General features: G+C 45.1%; 1 protein-coding gene across 14 annotated transcripts in view; it reads right to left on the reverse strand.

The window, feature by feature from the left end:
• celf2 (cugbp, Elav-like family member 2) overlaps positions 1–16,095 on the reverse strand; it is a 1,088,079-nt gene that overhangs the window by 86,745 nt on the left and 985,239 nt on the right. For all 14 annotated transcript variants that reach the window (XM_073066515.1, XM_073066516.1, XM_073066517.1 and 11 more), the window contains 2 exons: positions 14,994–15,128; positions 4,116–4,195 (listed from right to left, as the gene is read on the reverse strand). In XM_073066515.1, coding sequence (XP_072922616.1) covers positions 4,116–4,195; positions 14,994–15,128 — 215 coding nt within the window. The remainder of the gene's footprint in view (positions 1–4,115; positions 4,196–14,993; positions 15,129–16,095) is intronic.

The following is a 16,095-nucleotide window of genomic DNA, read 5'->3' on the forward strand; positions in this document are numbered from 1 at the left end:
ATCTTTGGCTTTTGAAAAAGCGAATAAACTTAATGCTTGGATTCTGCATTGTGCCAATCTCTTTCAGTTCCCTCAAAGAGCTTTCCTTCTTTGTCCCTGTCTGGGGGTTTGCCCGTTACTGGCAGCAGAAAGCACTGACAGCCCAAACTCCCATTCATGTTCTGCGTGGGCTAACAAACTAAACAAGGTCTTGGTTGCTGTGGGTCTTCATCCTATGCACGCCCTTCCTCACAAACTTACAGCAAATTGAAAATAAGACTGTGAGTGGCCTTTTAGTATGAACCCATCAAACTTTCAGTCAGCACACAGAAAGTGCTGGAGGAGCTCAGCAAGTCAGGTAGCATTTGTGGAGGGGAATAAACTGTCCTTCCTCAGAACTGGGGTCTTGGCTCAAAACATTGATTCCCCTCCAAAGACGAATGCCTAACTTGCTGAGTTTCTCCAGCGCATGTGTCGCTCAAAGTTCCCCGCATCTGAATAATCTCTTGTGTTTATAACTTCTGGTCAGCTGTATTATACTTTAGCAAGGCTCATGGATGTTATTTGGGGCTTGGGATTGTGTTTGAATGGGAGGTGGGGGTGGGAGGGAGGAGGAATCCATATATAATTTCTATCCATTTATTTGCTACAGCAGTGACCCGGGGCCAAACCTGGATCCTGGAGGCTGCTTGACCTGGGGTTGGAGGCCTGTCTATGTGGAAAGGGATTAGCTCTGTCTCCAGCGTAGACCTCGGCCGAGACCTTCCTCGCACCTACTGGGGCCCAGGGCTCTCCTTCCCCCACCACTACTTTCCAACCCCAGGTCTCTTAGGCTACACCATCACCTCCCGGGTCCTCAGAGCCTCCATCTTCCTCCCACTCCACCTTCCCTGAGAACCCTAACCCTTCCTCCCTCCTCTGATGCTTCCAACTTTCCTCACCCCTCTAATCCCTGCTGTGACTTCACCATTCCTGCTGGACTCCCCCCCCACACCCCCCGTGGCTGAATGTGGTGTCCTCAGCAAGGACCTTACCTTTGTCCCCCTATGCCCGCACTTCATCGTATTTTGTGCCCGCCACGATGCCGAACTCTTCTTTCGTCACCTCCGTCTCCAAGCCAACTTCCTCGGCAAGAATTCCCCACCCTGTACCAATGATCCCTTCTCCCATCTCCAACTCTCCTCCTCTTCCTGGACACCTTGCACTGGTTCTCTGCCTGTCCTGGATCTTCTCATCTCTAATTGCCGATGAGACATCAACTGGCTCAACTTCAGCACTCCTGCTCGAACCTTATCCCCTCTGAACGCACTACCCTCCATTCTCTCCGCACCAATGCCAACCCCACTGACAAAGGGGGTGCTGTTGTAGTGTGGTGGACTGACTTCTACCTTGCAGAGGCCAGGCAGCAATTCTCAGACACCTCCTCTTACTTCCCCTTGAAGAGGACCTCACTCCTGACCATCAGACAACTGTTTCTGACATCATCACTTATCCCATCACCTCTGGAGAATTCCCATCCATTGTCACCAACTCATAGTTACTTCACCCTGCACTGTTCACTTCTACCTTCTATCCAAGATTCACAAGCCTTACTGTCCAGGTAGGCCCACTGTCTCTGCCTTACCTGCCCCACTGAACTCATGTCGTCATACCTCGACTCCATTCTATCTTCCTTGGTTCAGTCCCTTCCCATCTACATCTGCAACTCTTAACCTGCTCTTGTTCTCCTCACTATCTCTCAATTCCCCAAACCCAACCATCTCATTTTCACCATGGAGGTCCAGAACATATATACTTCTATCTCCCATCAAGGAGGCCTTAAAGCTCTCTACTTCTTTCTCAATAAAAGAACCAACCAGTTCCCCTCCATCTGGCAATACTGGACCTCAGCCTCAACAACTTCTCTTTTGGCTTCTCCCACTTTCTCCTGACTTGATAGGTAGCCATGTGCACCTGCATGGGCCCCAGGTATGCCTGCTTTTTTGTTAGTTGAATAGGATATTCCATGTTCCAAGCCTTTCCTGATAATGCTCCCCAACTCCTCCTCCACTACTTTGACAACTGCATTGATTCTACTTCATTCACCCATGCTGAGCTTCTCAATTTCATTAACTTTGCCTCCAATTTCCACCCTACCCTTAAATTCACTTGGTCCATTTCTGACACCTCCCTTGACTCCCATAGCTATCTTGACCATACCTCTTCCCACCATTTCCTGTACAAATGCTATTCCCTATTGTCAGTTCCTTCATCTCCACTGCATCTGTTCCCAGGATGAGGGTTTCCTTTCCAGGACATCAGAGAAGTCTTCCTTCTACAAAGATCAGGGCTTTTTTTTAAATTAATGCTGCCCTCACTTGCAACCCCTCCATTTCCCAGACATCCGCACTCACCCCATCTTCCCTCTGCCTACTCAGTGATAGAGGTCCTCGTCCTTACCTACCACCTCATGAGCCTCCACATCCAACACATCTTCCTCTGCAAATTCCACCATCTTGAAATGGATCCCACCACCAAACACATCTTTACCTTCCTCCCACTTTCTGCTTTCTGCAGGGATTGCTCCCTCTGTGATTCCCTTGTCCGTTCGTCCCTCCCCACTAACTCCCTCCTGGAACTTATCCCTGCAAGTGGCCAAAGTGCTACACCTGCCCAATTGACCTCCATTCAGGGCCGCAAACAGTCCATCCAGGTGAGGCAACATTTCACCTGTGGATCTGCTGGGGTCATCAACTGTATCCGGTGCTCCTGATGCAGCTTCCTCTACCTTGGTGACACCCCTCGTAAACTGGGGGACCATTTCGTCAAGCAGCTCCACTCCATCCACCAAAAGCAAAACTTCCCGATTCCGACATGTTGGTCCATGGCCTCCTCTTGTGACACAATGTGGCCACACTCAGGGTGGAAGAGAAACACTTTATTTTCTGTCTGGGTAGTCTCCAATGTGATGGCATGAAAATTGATTTATCTTTCCAGCAGAAAAAATCTCCCACCTCGTCCTGTCTTCTCCTTTTCCCCACTCTGAACTTTTACCTCTTCTTCTCACCTGCCTACCTCCTCTCCCTGGTGCCCCTCTTCCTTCCTTATCTCGTATGGTCCACTCTCTTCCCCTATCAGATTCCTTCATCTCTAGCTCTTTACTTTTGCCACCCACCTGGTTTCTTCTACCTTCTTCTAACTATCCTTCTTCCTCTCCCCCACCTTCTTGTTCTGGTCTCTTTCCCCCTTCCTTTCCAGGGCTGTAGAAGGGTCTCGGCCTGAAATGTCAACTGTTGGTTAATTTCCATGGATGCTGCCTGATCTGCTGAGTTCCTTCAGCATTTTCTGTACATTGCTTTGCTGTTGTCTTCTTTCGTTGCTGCTGTTTGTGTTGTTCTGCTGGACACCGTGGGCGTGCTATGTCGGTGCCAGGTTGTGTGTCAACACTTGCAGGCTGCCCCCAGCACATCCTTGGGTGTGCCGGCTGCTAAAGCAAACGGCATTATTTCACTATGTGTTTGAGATAACTCAATCTGAATCTGAATCGGAATGCAACTGAAGTCAGCACTGATAAGGGTAAACTGAAGGCATTGAAGGGGACACCAGGCATCCATCGGACATCGGCCTCTGACGCTCTTCTCCCACCCCTTCCCACGCCCCTGTGTGGTGTCCACCAGCTGAGCTCTTTCAACACTCCCACTTCATTCGGAAAAACAACCCCCTTTGTGGGAGGATGCCCGACACTGCCCAACTGGATTCAGTAATGTGTCAGCCACTGAAGCTAGTCTTTTGTACATTGGCTGCTTGTCAGTCTTTATTTGTATGTGGTTTTCGTTGATTTTAATGTTTTTAATTGTTCTACTGTGAATGGCTGCAAGAAAATGAATCTCAGGGTAATATATGGTGACATATATGTACTTTGATAATAAATTTACTTTGAAGTTTGATAGGAATTTGGGAGGTACTTTGAGGGAAGAGAAAGATCTGGTCTAAATGCAGACATTTTGCAAAGAGTAAAGCAGGTTTCATTTTTAAATCCTTACTCTGTAAGCACATGGAAATCACTTGGCTGATATTGTAGTGTGCTGTATACTGCAGCTTCCCAACATTCCACAATATTCCACAAAGAAACAAGTAAAGGGCAGACATTACAGTACCTCCATAGTCTGAGACTGGTGCATGGCTTTGATTGCATTCTGTGCCATTGCCCTGGTAGAAAACGTGACAAATGCACAGCCTGTGGGGACAAGGGGGACAGGGGAGCAGGAGAGACAAAAAAAAACAACAAGACAAGAGGATTGGACGCTTGTTAAACCAACACAACTCTACGAGAACGGCCACAAGACGACACTGTTCTCAGTTGTACATGAAAATACAACAGCTTTTTAACAATTTCATTTTCACTGACAGTTTTGTTTTTAAAAAGCCAAGAGCAGTCAGACCAAGCCATGCCTTCCCCTTGCCCCTAAAGCCCTGAAGCATCTTGGTTAATGTGCTCACAAGCTAAAGGAAAGTAGGTCAACACACCATTTTACATACACAGCAGTTGCACTGAAAAGACCACATAAAACTCACTGCTATTCAGCTATAGTGCACATGAATTCCTGTTATCCAGTTATAGTGGTGTGGTTGAGAACGACACGCATTTGCTCTTCCATCAAGAACTCGCTCTATTTGGAGTCGGCGGTGGGGGTGGTGGGGGGGGGAGGTTAAAGCAAAGGGGTGATTGTCAAACTGCTTATTAATTTCAGGGGTAAAAACTAAGGTATGTTTCTCCACCTTGAATTAAAATAATAATAGAAAACACATTGAATACTGAGCAACACAGGCACTTGCTTTCTTCGGAACCTTGTCTTTAATGTCTGGATGACACGTCCTCCTGGGGGGGGGGGGGGGGGTGGTTTGCAAGATTAGTGACTTGCTGCACTTTGAACATTGATGAGGTGCTAAAGTGACAGTGGGTAACAGAATTGAGTAGAATGATGTTCATCTTTATATAAAAAGCTGATGGTAACTCACTGGAAGAATCCTGTAGACAGCAGAAACTGGTGATTATAGGCTCTGAAATCTCCTTTGATTCCACAAAGGAACTTAGTAAAACCTTTGGGGAAATTATTCAGCCAATTTAACTGTGTAATAGTTTCTTTTGCACTATCACAGGCTTTTCAATTGTGTACCTAATGTAGAAAACACAGTGATAAATCATCATCCCAACTAGTGACCTATTTAGAAGACTTGCTGTGGCAGGTTTATTTTACAGTTTAATTTTTTTAGCTCTGTTTTTCTTTATTTATTCTCTTTCTCTCTTCCACAACCACAGGAGAGATGATTAAACACCCCCTACTCTCTCAAGTATGCTGGTTCCCCAATCAGTAAATATCCTCAATTTTCATTCCTAATCTTAATCCTTCCCCGATCTTGTCCCTCCCCATGTCTGCAACCTCATCTAGTCTTTCAAGCCTCTTTAGAGTCTGCATCGACTTTGTTAAAAAAACAGAGATGTGCAGGCCAAGATTTTTTGACATAGGTGCCATGAGTAGTGAGGGGAATCAGATGCAATAGTGTGGTTTAATATCAATTTCCACCCCCCTCCCCTCTTCTCTCTTTTTCCATCTGCTATTCTGGTTACCCCCTCACCTGCCCATCACCGCCCTCTGATTCCATTCTTCCATCACTTTCTTTCATGGCCCACTGTCCTATCAGATTCCTTCTTCTTCACCCCTTCACCGCTTCCACCAATCACCTCCTAGCTTCTCACTTCATCGCTCTCCCTGACTCACCCACCCACCCTCCCTTATGTAGCCTCACCTATCACTTGCCAGTTTGCACACTTTCCCTCCCCCACCTTCTTACTCTGGCTTCTTCCCCCTTCCTTTCCAGTCCTGATGAAGGGCTGCGGCCTGAAATAGTGAGGGTTTATTCCCCTCCAAAGATGCCGCCTGACTTGGCTGAATCCCTCCAGCATTTTGTGTGTGTGTGTGTTGCTCTAGATTTCCAGCAGCCCCAGAATCTTTATAGTTTATGACTACGCAGGGAATGGAGAGATACGGTTCACGTGCGGGCAGAAGAGATTCAGTTTAATTCGGCATCATGTTCGCCACGGACTGAACCGTTTGTTCATATGCTGTACTCCTCTTCTATATTCGCCACTGTGCTGTATTTAATGACTGTGCCCTTAGTGACTGGAGCTGTATTTCCCATATAACAAGCCCAGAGTGTCACACGTAAAGACAGGAAGAGGAAGAGAGCGAGGGAGGGCTTTAATGACAATTTGAAATAGTTGGAACCTTCACAGACTTGCAGATTCACCGTGTCCATATGCCTTTGCTTCTGAAACTACCCTGTAACCCAATTATGGAATCTGGTGACAACACAAATCAAACACCCTTGTGGCTGTGACATGCCTGGTTGGTTTTGACAGACAAGGCTGCTGAACAGAAAGCTGTAGGCAAGGCTATTCTCTGCTGCAGACTTAAGTATTTACGGAATTTGTGCTGGCCAGACTTCAGAAAGGTGTTTATTAAGATGATGCGTTCGGCAGAGGGGAGGTTGGGAGGTTGGGGGGGTGCGTAGGGATCCACTGTCAGAGGACATTACTTCAAAAACTATAATAGAGAAAACCATCTACCACTGGAGAGGAGATACAGGAACCTGAAGACCCACACTCTACGCTTTAGGAACAGCTTCTTCCTTTCCACGATCAAATCTCCTCTGCTATTAGCTTTTTGAACAGCCCATGAATCCATGAACTACCTTGTAATTGATCCTCTGCAAGATTTATTTATTTTTCACGTCTTGTGCTTTATTGCTGCTGCAAAACAACAGGTTTCACAACATATATTGGAAATGACAGGCAAGATTCTGACTCTAGAAATCCTCTGTTCAGTCCAATTTTAATTGGGCATTAGAAAAATGACCAATATTGACAAAGAGATTCTCTACCCCAGATGGTTCATAGACTGGAAAGAGTTATACAATATGGAAACAGGCTCTTTGGCCTAACTTATCCAAGCGTACACATGTATACGCTAATCCCATTTTCCTGCATTCGGATTACATCCCTCTAAACCTTCCCTATCCATGCATCTACCTAAATGACATCTAAATGTCGCAATTGTAACCATCTTTACCACACCCTCTGGCAGCCTGTTCTGTCCACTCACCAACCTGTGTGTGTGAAAAACCTGCCCCCCAATTCCTCTTTAAACCCCTTCCCTTGCACCTTAAGCCTATGGTCTCTAGTTTTAAACTCACCTTCCCGGGGAAAAAGAAAGACTGTGGACACTGGGTCATTGGAGTTATTATCGAGGAAGTAGACACGTGTTTGAAAGGTCAGAGAATTTGGGCTACTGCTGCAGAAGGGGAGGTGCGGCTTGGGGCAGATCATCTGTGATCATATTGAAAGGCGGGGCAGGTTTGAGGGGCCGAGCAGCCGATTCCTGCTCCTGCTTTATTATGTTACGTTCTAACTTGGCCAAATTCATGGCTTGGAGGAGGGAGCAACAAAATTCATAACAAAATGTTATACGAATTTCATACTCTTCATACTCTGAAAAGACTCCTGGTCAATGTCACAGGCCAACACGCAAAAGATTCCTGTTTAAACCCTATTTGAATTTTTGTTTCCGTTTGCAACATTAGGTTTAAACTTCACTGAAAATTTCACTCTATGATCGCAGCTTTCTGAAAAATAAATACAGTATTACCACAGTTGTGCTTGTGAGCAGTGGACAAGAGAATTATACTTCATTAAGCTTTATGTACCTGTGATGAATGTACCATAACATTGCAATTTTTAACAATCTTTAGCTGCAACTCACTGGCTTCCTGTAGGTGGCCTCACTAAGAATGATGATGCTTATGGTCAGGACTCTGTCTCCCTTAAACACTTCGGTTCCAGTGAGGTTTGAGAATGAAAGCCAACAGAAAAAGGAGACTCCTCTTGAATTAATATTTCAGATTTGAATTCTTGCATGAGTTCCTGCCTTTCCTTCAATCCAATAAATATACATGTGACCAAAGTAGCACAAGACTATAAGAAATAGAAGCCGAATTAGGCTATTTTAAAATTTTATTTTATTTCGAGGTACAGCGCGGAATAGGCCCTTCTGGGCCTTTGAGCCACAACGCCCAGCAACCCCAAATTTAGCCCTCGCCTAATCACTGAACAGCTTACAATGACCAATTAACCTTCTAACCTACCATTTGGCCTATCGAGTCTGCTCTACCATTCCATCATGACTGATTTAATATCCCTCTCAAATCCATTCTCTTGCCTTCTCCTCATAGCTTCTGACATCCTTACTAAATATTTCTTAAGGTAATTTTCTTTCACGGGGCATGAATAGAGACAAACCATTACCCACCATCAAATAACATTCATTATCTCTTGACTTCTGGATCCAAAGTTCACCTTTTGATTAAGTGTTCAAACTCTTTTAATTTCTAAGAGGATAACACAAATTTCTTTAAGCTTTTAGGGGAAACATGTGGAGTCCAAACATTTTAATCAGGCGAAATTGCTTGGTAATGTGCAAGCACTGAGCTCTCTTAGCAAAGGAGACAACAGTTACTTTAAAGACCATGAGACACAGGAGCAGAATTCGACCACTCTGCTCATTAAATCTGGCCCACCATTCCATCATGGCTGATTTATTATCCCTCTCAACGCCATTTCCCTACCTTCTCCCCGTAACCTTTGACGCCCTTACAAGTCAAGAATCTATCAACCTTCGCTTTAAATATACCCAATGACTTGGCTTCCACAGATTCACCACCCTCTGCTGAAAGAAATCCCTCCTCATCTCTGTTCTACAGGGACATCCTTAAACCCTCAATACATTAATGACTGACGGGATGTAGCATTTCCTCGAGGCTTTCCTGACCACTGCATGTTGAAACAAGTTGTGTCAGAGCAAGTTTAAGAATCAATCACATTTATGTGGGGTTGGGCATCTCAAATAGATGTGGGTGGCAGATTTCCTTCCCTTGTAAACTAGATGGAATGTTAACTACAATATAAAAAAATCTTGGCCCCCAATTACTGGTTTGAGCTTTGTTGTCCACATTTATTTAATTGATCCAAAGCTTACAAGGTAGGATTTAAATTCGTATATTCATAATGTAGACCTCTGGATTAACAGCCCAGGAACACAATTCTACTGTAACTCACCACTTCCACTCTGCCCTTTCCCCCACCTTGATCATCAACCTCTTATTTTTTTTTGACTCTGCCTACGTTTATCATCCACTTGCCTATGTCTACCAACTCCGCCCCTCCCCTATCTAGCTCAAGGTGCCTGTCATCCTTCACTGGTGCTCAGTCCACCAGTCACCGTAGGCTTCTGTCTCACTACATCCCATCTGGGTACGGCAACTACTCTGCACGCGACCGCAAGAAAGTGCTGAGAGTTCAGCACATCGTGCAAGCCAACCTCCCCTCTACGGACTCTGTCCATACTTCGCGCAGCCTGCATGATCAAAGACTCCTCCTACCCTGGACTCTTCTCCCTTCTTCCATCCAGCAGGAGATACAAAAGCCTGAAAGGACCTATTGCCAGGCTCAAGGACAGCTTCTACCCCGCTGTTACCTCATTAGGTTCTTGCACTTTGTTTACCTGCACTATAGGTGTTATTCTTTAACCCACATTGTTATTGTTCCACCTCAGCGCACTGTGTAATGATTTGATCTGTACCAGCAAGACAAGCTTTTCACTGTACGTGTGACAACAGTAAACCGATTCCAATTCCCCCTGTACACTGGCTATCTTCCCTTTGTACTCTAACTCCAGATAAACACTGACAGTTGCTCTCCACCTCCCACAGATGCTGCTTGACCTGCTGAATTCCTCGAGCAGATGGCAAATTTACTATAATGCCTTACAGATGCCAAATGGGCTATAGTGATGGATTCTAACCAATCTGATGCCATTTTGTGGAGGGTGAGAGGAGTAGGGGAAGTTCCAAAATAAATCCAGCCTTTGGATTCTAAACCTGTACTATCTTTTATCCCCCAAAAGCGACTACTTTAGTTGTAAGAAGGGGGCATAGTTAGGTTGTGGAATGGTATTGTTTCTAATCAGAATTCCAGTTTACTTTTTAATAACATTTTCCAGCTCTTACAATGCCTTTCTGATTTGGGTGCATTAATCTCTTGATCCCTGCACATTCTAACCATTCAATAAAAGTACTTCCCTGGGGCTGAGGTAATTTTAATGCACTTTAAATCCTCCCTCAGTGAGGTCTCATTTTAACAAGGCAGCTGGTGAAGTGGAAAAAAACTGGAATTCTATTCTGTTCGGGTGTTAAGTGAATAGAGACAGCAGTGGGCTGGGAAAATGATTAACAGGGTGATGCTTTCGTGGAACGCTGCTGAGCAAACTCTCCTTCTGAAACAGGAGGGAAGCAATTTGGCCCATCCACACCAGCCAAGAAAGAATGACAAGGCTTAATCCCACCTGTCCAATGCTTTACAGGTTATACCTCTTTAAGTGCACACTCAAAGACTTTCTGAATGCAATAAGGATTTTGCCTCTACTTCCCCTTCAGGTGGAGAGTTCCAGGTTACGATTTTATTTCCTGGAGTGAAAGAGAATGAAGAGAGATTTGATGGAGATATGAAAAATTATGAAGGGGAAGGATAGGATAAATGTCCTCTTTCTTTAAGAATCGTGGTTTCCTTTCTGCCGTCATCAATGATGCCCTCACCCGCATCTCCTCCATTTCCCGCATTTCAGCCCTCACCCCATCTTCCTGTCACCACAACAAGGACCGTGTTCCCCTTGTCCTCACCTATCAACCCACCAGCCTCTGGATGCAGCATATTATCCTCCGCGACTTCCGCCACCTTCAACAGGACCCCACCACTAAGGACATCTTTCCCTCTCTACCCTTCTCTGCTTTTCACAGGGATCGTTCCCTCCGCGACTGCCTGGTCCACATGTCCCTCCCCACAGATCTCCCACCTGGCACTTATCCCTGCAAGCGTAAGTGCTACTCCTGTCCCTACATCTCCTCTCTGACCGCCATTCAGGGCTCCAAACAGTCCTTCCAGGTGAGGCAACACTTCACTTGTGAGTCTGTTGGGGTCATCTGTTGCACCCGGTGCTCCTGGTGCGGCGGCCTCTACATCGGCGAGACCTGACGCAGATTGGGGGACCGCTTTGTCGAGCACCTCCACTCCATCCGCCACAACAGACAGGATCTCCCGGTTGCCACTCACTTCAGCTCTCCTTCACATTCCCATTTGGATATGTCCATACATGGCCTCCTCTACTGCCATGATGAGGCCAAACTCCGGTTGGAGGAGCAACACCTCATATACCATCTGGGTAGTCTCCAGCCCCTTGGTATGAACATCGAATTCTCCAACTTCTGGTAATTCCCTCCCTCTCCCTTCCACCATCCCACCTTCACTCTGCCTCCTCTTCTAGCTGCCTATCACCACTCTCATGATTCTGCCTTCTTCTACTACCCATAGTGCTTTCCCCTTACATTCTTTCTTCACCTCTCCTGCCTATCCCCTCCCTGCTTCCCCTCCCCCACCCCTTGATCTTTCTTCTGATTGGTTTTTCACCTGGCACCTTCCACCCTCCCCCCACCTTCTTTATAGGGCCCCTGCCCCCTCCTTCTTTAGTCCTGACGAAGGGTCTCGGCCCGAAACATTGACTGCTCCTTTCAACGGATGCTGCCCAACCTGCTGAGTTCATCCAGCTTGTTTGTACGTGTTTATTTGACCACAGCATCTGCAGTGTACTTGGTGTTTAGGATAAGTGCAAGTAGGCTTTTCCTTTTGAGGCTGGGTTAGACTAGAACTAGAGGTCATAGGTTAAGGGTGCAAGGTGATATATTTAAGGGGAAACTAAGGGGGAACTTCTTCACTCTGAGAGTGGTGTGAATGTGGAACGAGGTGCCAGTGGAAGTGGTGGGTGTGGGTTTGATTTCAAAATTTAGGAGAAGTTTAGATAAGTACATGGATGGAAGGAGTATAGGGGGCTATGGTCCAGGTGCAGATTGATGGGACTGGGCAGAATAATAGTTCAACATGAACTAGATGGGCTGAAGAACCTGTTTCTGTGCTGTAGTACTCTACGAACCTCAGTTTCCCCTGGACATCTATGTCATTGGAGCAAGGGGGTAAATTTTATTCAAACCATAACATTTGCCATTGAAGCTTTGGCTGCTTCTCTAAGTAAAATTGTTTGCTGAACAGTTGCTGTGGCATTAGTACCAGCTCAGGGCACACTTGAGCAGAAATATACCCTCTATCTCATATGCCTGATGTATAAGCAATAGTATACATACAGTACCTATAAAATGTATTCACCTCCCCTTGGAAGTTTTCATGACTTACTGTTTTACAACAATGAATCACAATGGATTTAATTTGGCTTTTTTGACACTGATCAACAGAAAAAGACTCTTTCATGTCAAAGTGAAAACAGATCTCTACAAAGTGATCTAAATTAATTACAAATACAAAACAAAATAATTGATTGCATAAGTATCACCCCCTTTAATATGACACACCACATCATCACTGGTGCAGCCAAATGGTTTTAGAAGTCACATACTTAGTTAAGGTGTCCTAGCTAAATATAAATCAGTGTGCAGTCAAGGTGTTTCAACAGATTGTAGTAAAAATACACCTGTATCTGGAAGGTCCAACTGCTGGTGAGTCAGTATCCTGGCAAAAACTACACCGTGAAGACTACAGAACACCCCAAGCAACTCCATGAGAAACACAAGTCAGGAGATGGAGACAAGAAAATTTCTAGGTCACTGAATATCCCCTAGAGTACAGTCAAGTCAATCATCAAGAAGTGGAAAGAATATAGCACAGCTGTAAAATTGCCTAGAGCAAGCCGTCCTCGAAAACCGAGTGACTAGTGAGGGAGGCTACCAAGAGACCTGTGATAACTCTGCAGGAGTTACAAGCTTCAGTGGCTGAGATGGGAAAGACTGCGCATACAACAACTGTTGTCCGAGTGCTTCACCAGTCGCAGCTTTATGGGAGAGTGGCAAAGAGAAACCCACTGTTGAAAAAAACTCACATGAACTCTCAGTTAGAGTTTGTCAGAGGGCATGTGGGAGACTCTGAAGTCAGCTGGAAGAAGGTTCTATGGTGTGATGAAACCAATGTTGAGCTTTTTGGCCATCACACTAAACGCCGCACATCATCAAAAACACACCATCCCTATTGTGAAGCATGGCGGTGGCTGCATCATGCTGTGGGGATGCTTCACTGCAGCAGGCCCTGGAAGGCTTGTGAAGGTAGAGGGTAAAATGAATGCAGCAAAATACAGGGAAATCCTGGAGGAAAACCAGATGCAGTCTGCAAGAGAACTGCAACTTGGAGAAGGTCATTTTCCAGTAAGACAATGACCCCAAGCATAAAGCCAAAGTTTAAAAACAACAAAGTTAATGTCCTGGAGTGTCCAAGCCAGAGTCCAGACCTCAATCCAATTGACAATTTGTGGCTGGACTTGAAAACGGCTATTCACTCGTGATCCCCATGCATTCTGACAGAGCTTGATCAGTTTTGCAAAGAAAAATAGGGGATAACTGCAGTGTTCAGATGTGCAAAGCAGATAGGGATCTATCCGCACAGACTCAAGGCTGTAATTGCTGCCAAAGGTGCATCTACTAAATACTGACCTAAAGGGGTGAGTAATTATGCAATCAATTATTTTGATTAATAGTTGTAATAAATTTAGACCAATTTGTAGAAATTTGTTTTCACTTTGACACGGAAGCGTTTTTTCTGTTGATCAGTGTCAAAAAAGCCAAATTAAAGACACCGTGATTTAATGTTGAAAAACAATAACGCACGAAAACTACAAAGGGGGGTGAACACATTTTATGGGCACTGTTATGTTGGACTTCCGGTAATTTCTCCTCCTCCCCGTTCTCAATTGTTTAACTCCATTCTGGCTCCCCTCATACCCTTTCCTTTCTCCTCACCTGCCCATTCCCTCCCACAGGTACCCCTCTTCCTACCCTTTCTCCACTTTCCTCTCATATCAGATCCCTTCTTTTTCAGCACTTTACCACCTATCACCTCCCAGCTTCTCACTTCAACCCCTCATCCGGCTTCACCTGTCACCCGCCAGCTTGTACTCCTTCCCCTCTCTCCAACTTCCTAAAGGACTTCTTCCCCCTTCCTTTCCAGTCCTGATGAAAGGTCTCAACCTGAAACGTTGACTGTTTATTCCCCTCCGTAGATGCTGCCTGACCTGCTGAGTCCCCCCAGCAATTTGCATAGGTGGCGCTTGATTTCCAGCATCTGCAGAATCTCTTGTGCTTGTATGTGTTAAACTCCATTTTATTTTCAAAACTTGTTCCATTGTGTTCTGCCACACTTCTGAGACACAATTTTATCTATTAAAGGATGAACTTCATCTTGTTGTTCTCCCCTGTGTCTTTACAATAGTGCTAACATCCTTCTCTGCAATTAGGTGACTACAGCCAGCCTAATTTTTGCCAGGTAAGGGAGGGTTAACGCTGGGCTCATTACCTTTGAAAGCATTAACACGTTCCTTAAATTAATAAGAAATCCTTTCAAAATAATTTCCTCCTCAACCTAAAATTTCTCTCTCTTAATTGCTACTCAGCCAGTTAAACTTGGTCCCTGGTGTATACTAAGAGGAGAAGGTTTTGAAACATTTGCAAACTTAAATTAGATAACTACTGGTGACAAGATTTAAGGTTATTAACCTGGTCACAGTTGGGTAACTTTAATAGGACTAAAAGAAATTTGTGAATTTTTCTTTTGGTTCTTTTGAAACTCCCCTCTGACATGAGTCAAGGCTTCAGAAAATATTGGCAATAGACAAGAGTCCAGTAATTAATGTGTTTGCATCGTGGGTTTAAACTAGCTCAAGGGAGTTGCTTAAAGAGCAAAAACCATGCTGGAGGAGACATGTTGATATGTACTGTTTGGAATGGAAGATGGAATGTTCGGTTTTATTGGCTGTGACATACAGTTCCAATTAGCACCGAGGAGAAAGAACAGGCTTTATGGATTTCACACTTGCCTCGACTCAAACCATCAGGTCCCCGGAGAATTCTGCATTCCTCTATTTGCCCAAATGTTGAGAACATCACCCTAATGTCATTCTCGTTGCACTTTTTCGAAACCATTCCAATGAACAACTTCCGGTCTTCCACAGCTGGAAGGGAAAGAGAAAGCGAGTGAGTGCTTGTTAGTGATGATGTTTGATCTTCTTTCCCCCACCCCGCCCCTCCGACAATATTCGCTGACACAACAGGCCACGAGATGAGACTGTATCAGTCGGCGTTGATATCAGTTACAGCCCCTGCAGCAAGAGATGTGCTTTTATCCTCTCCAAGCAAATGCGAGTCTGAATAACAAATCAGACCCTGAAAAATGTGTGCTTCTCTCGTTCCCACCATGGACATCAGTCTTTGAGAACAGCCAACCACAGCAGAAGGAAATTAAGAAGGGATATGAATAATGTCCTTCGAGCTGACAGCCTCAATTGGCTTTACAATAACAAACAATTTATGAGTTAATACTTCTGTGGGCATGCAGGGTCAGCTTATACCACACCACACTGCTTCAGTGGTTAATAAAATAGGTCTGGATTGGCATATTTTGCCACTTCAAAAAACTCCCAATAAAACTGAAATCAAATTTAATGTAAAATCGACTGTTTAAGCGTATGCTATGAGGGGAAATCACTGCACCAGTAAGAATGAACTTGCTTTACAGAATCATCGCTGTAAAGCACGGATACAGGCCCCTCATCCCAACAGGTCCAGGCCGAACAAAATGCGCATCCAAGCTAGTCCTATTGGGCCCATATCCCGCAAACCCTTTCCTATCCCTGTACCTGTATCATTCAATCATACGTGAATACCCACGAATGTAGCCAAACAAGACAGTGTCCCTCTGGTGCTAAGGTACAAAACCCAGGACCAACTGTCATACACAGCACAAAGCACATATAGACATATAAGACAGCAGTAAAACACAGTCACACACACAAAAAAAATATGATATAGCCCAAGATCCTGGGTGTCATGTCCCGCAGATTGATGGTGCAGGATGTCGTTGGCAAGCACCAGCCCACAGCAGCCAACATGCACTGGCGTTGCCGCAGGCAAACGCAATCC

This window comes from Hemitrygon akajei, chromosome 14, assembly GCF_048418815.1.
Source record: "Hemitrygon akajei chromosome 14, sHemAka1.3, whole genome shotgun sequence".
Classification (NCBI taxonomy): domain Eukaryota; kingdom Metazoa; phylum Chordata; class Chondrichthyes; order Myliobatiformes; family Dasyatidae; genus Hemitrygon; species Hemitrygon akajei.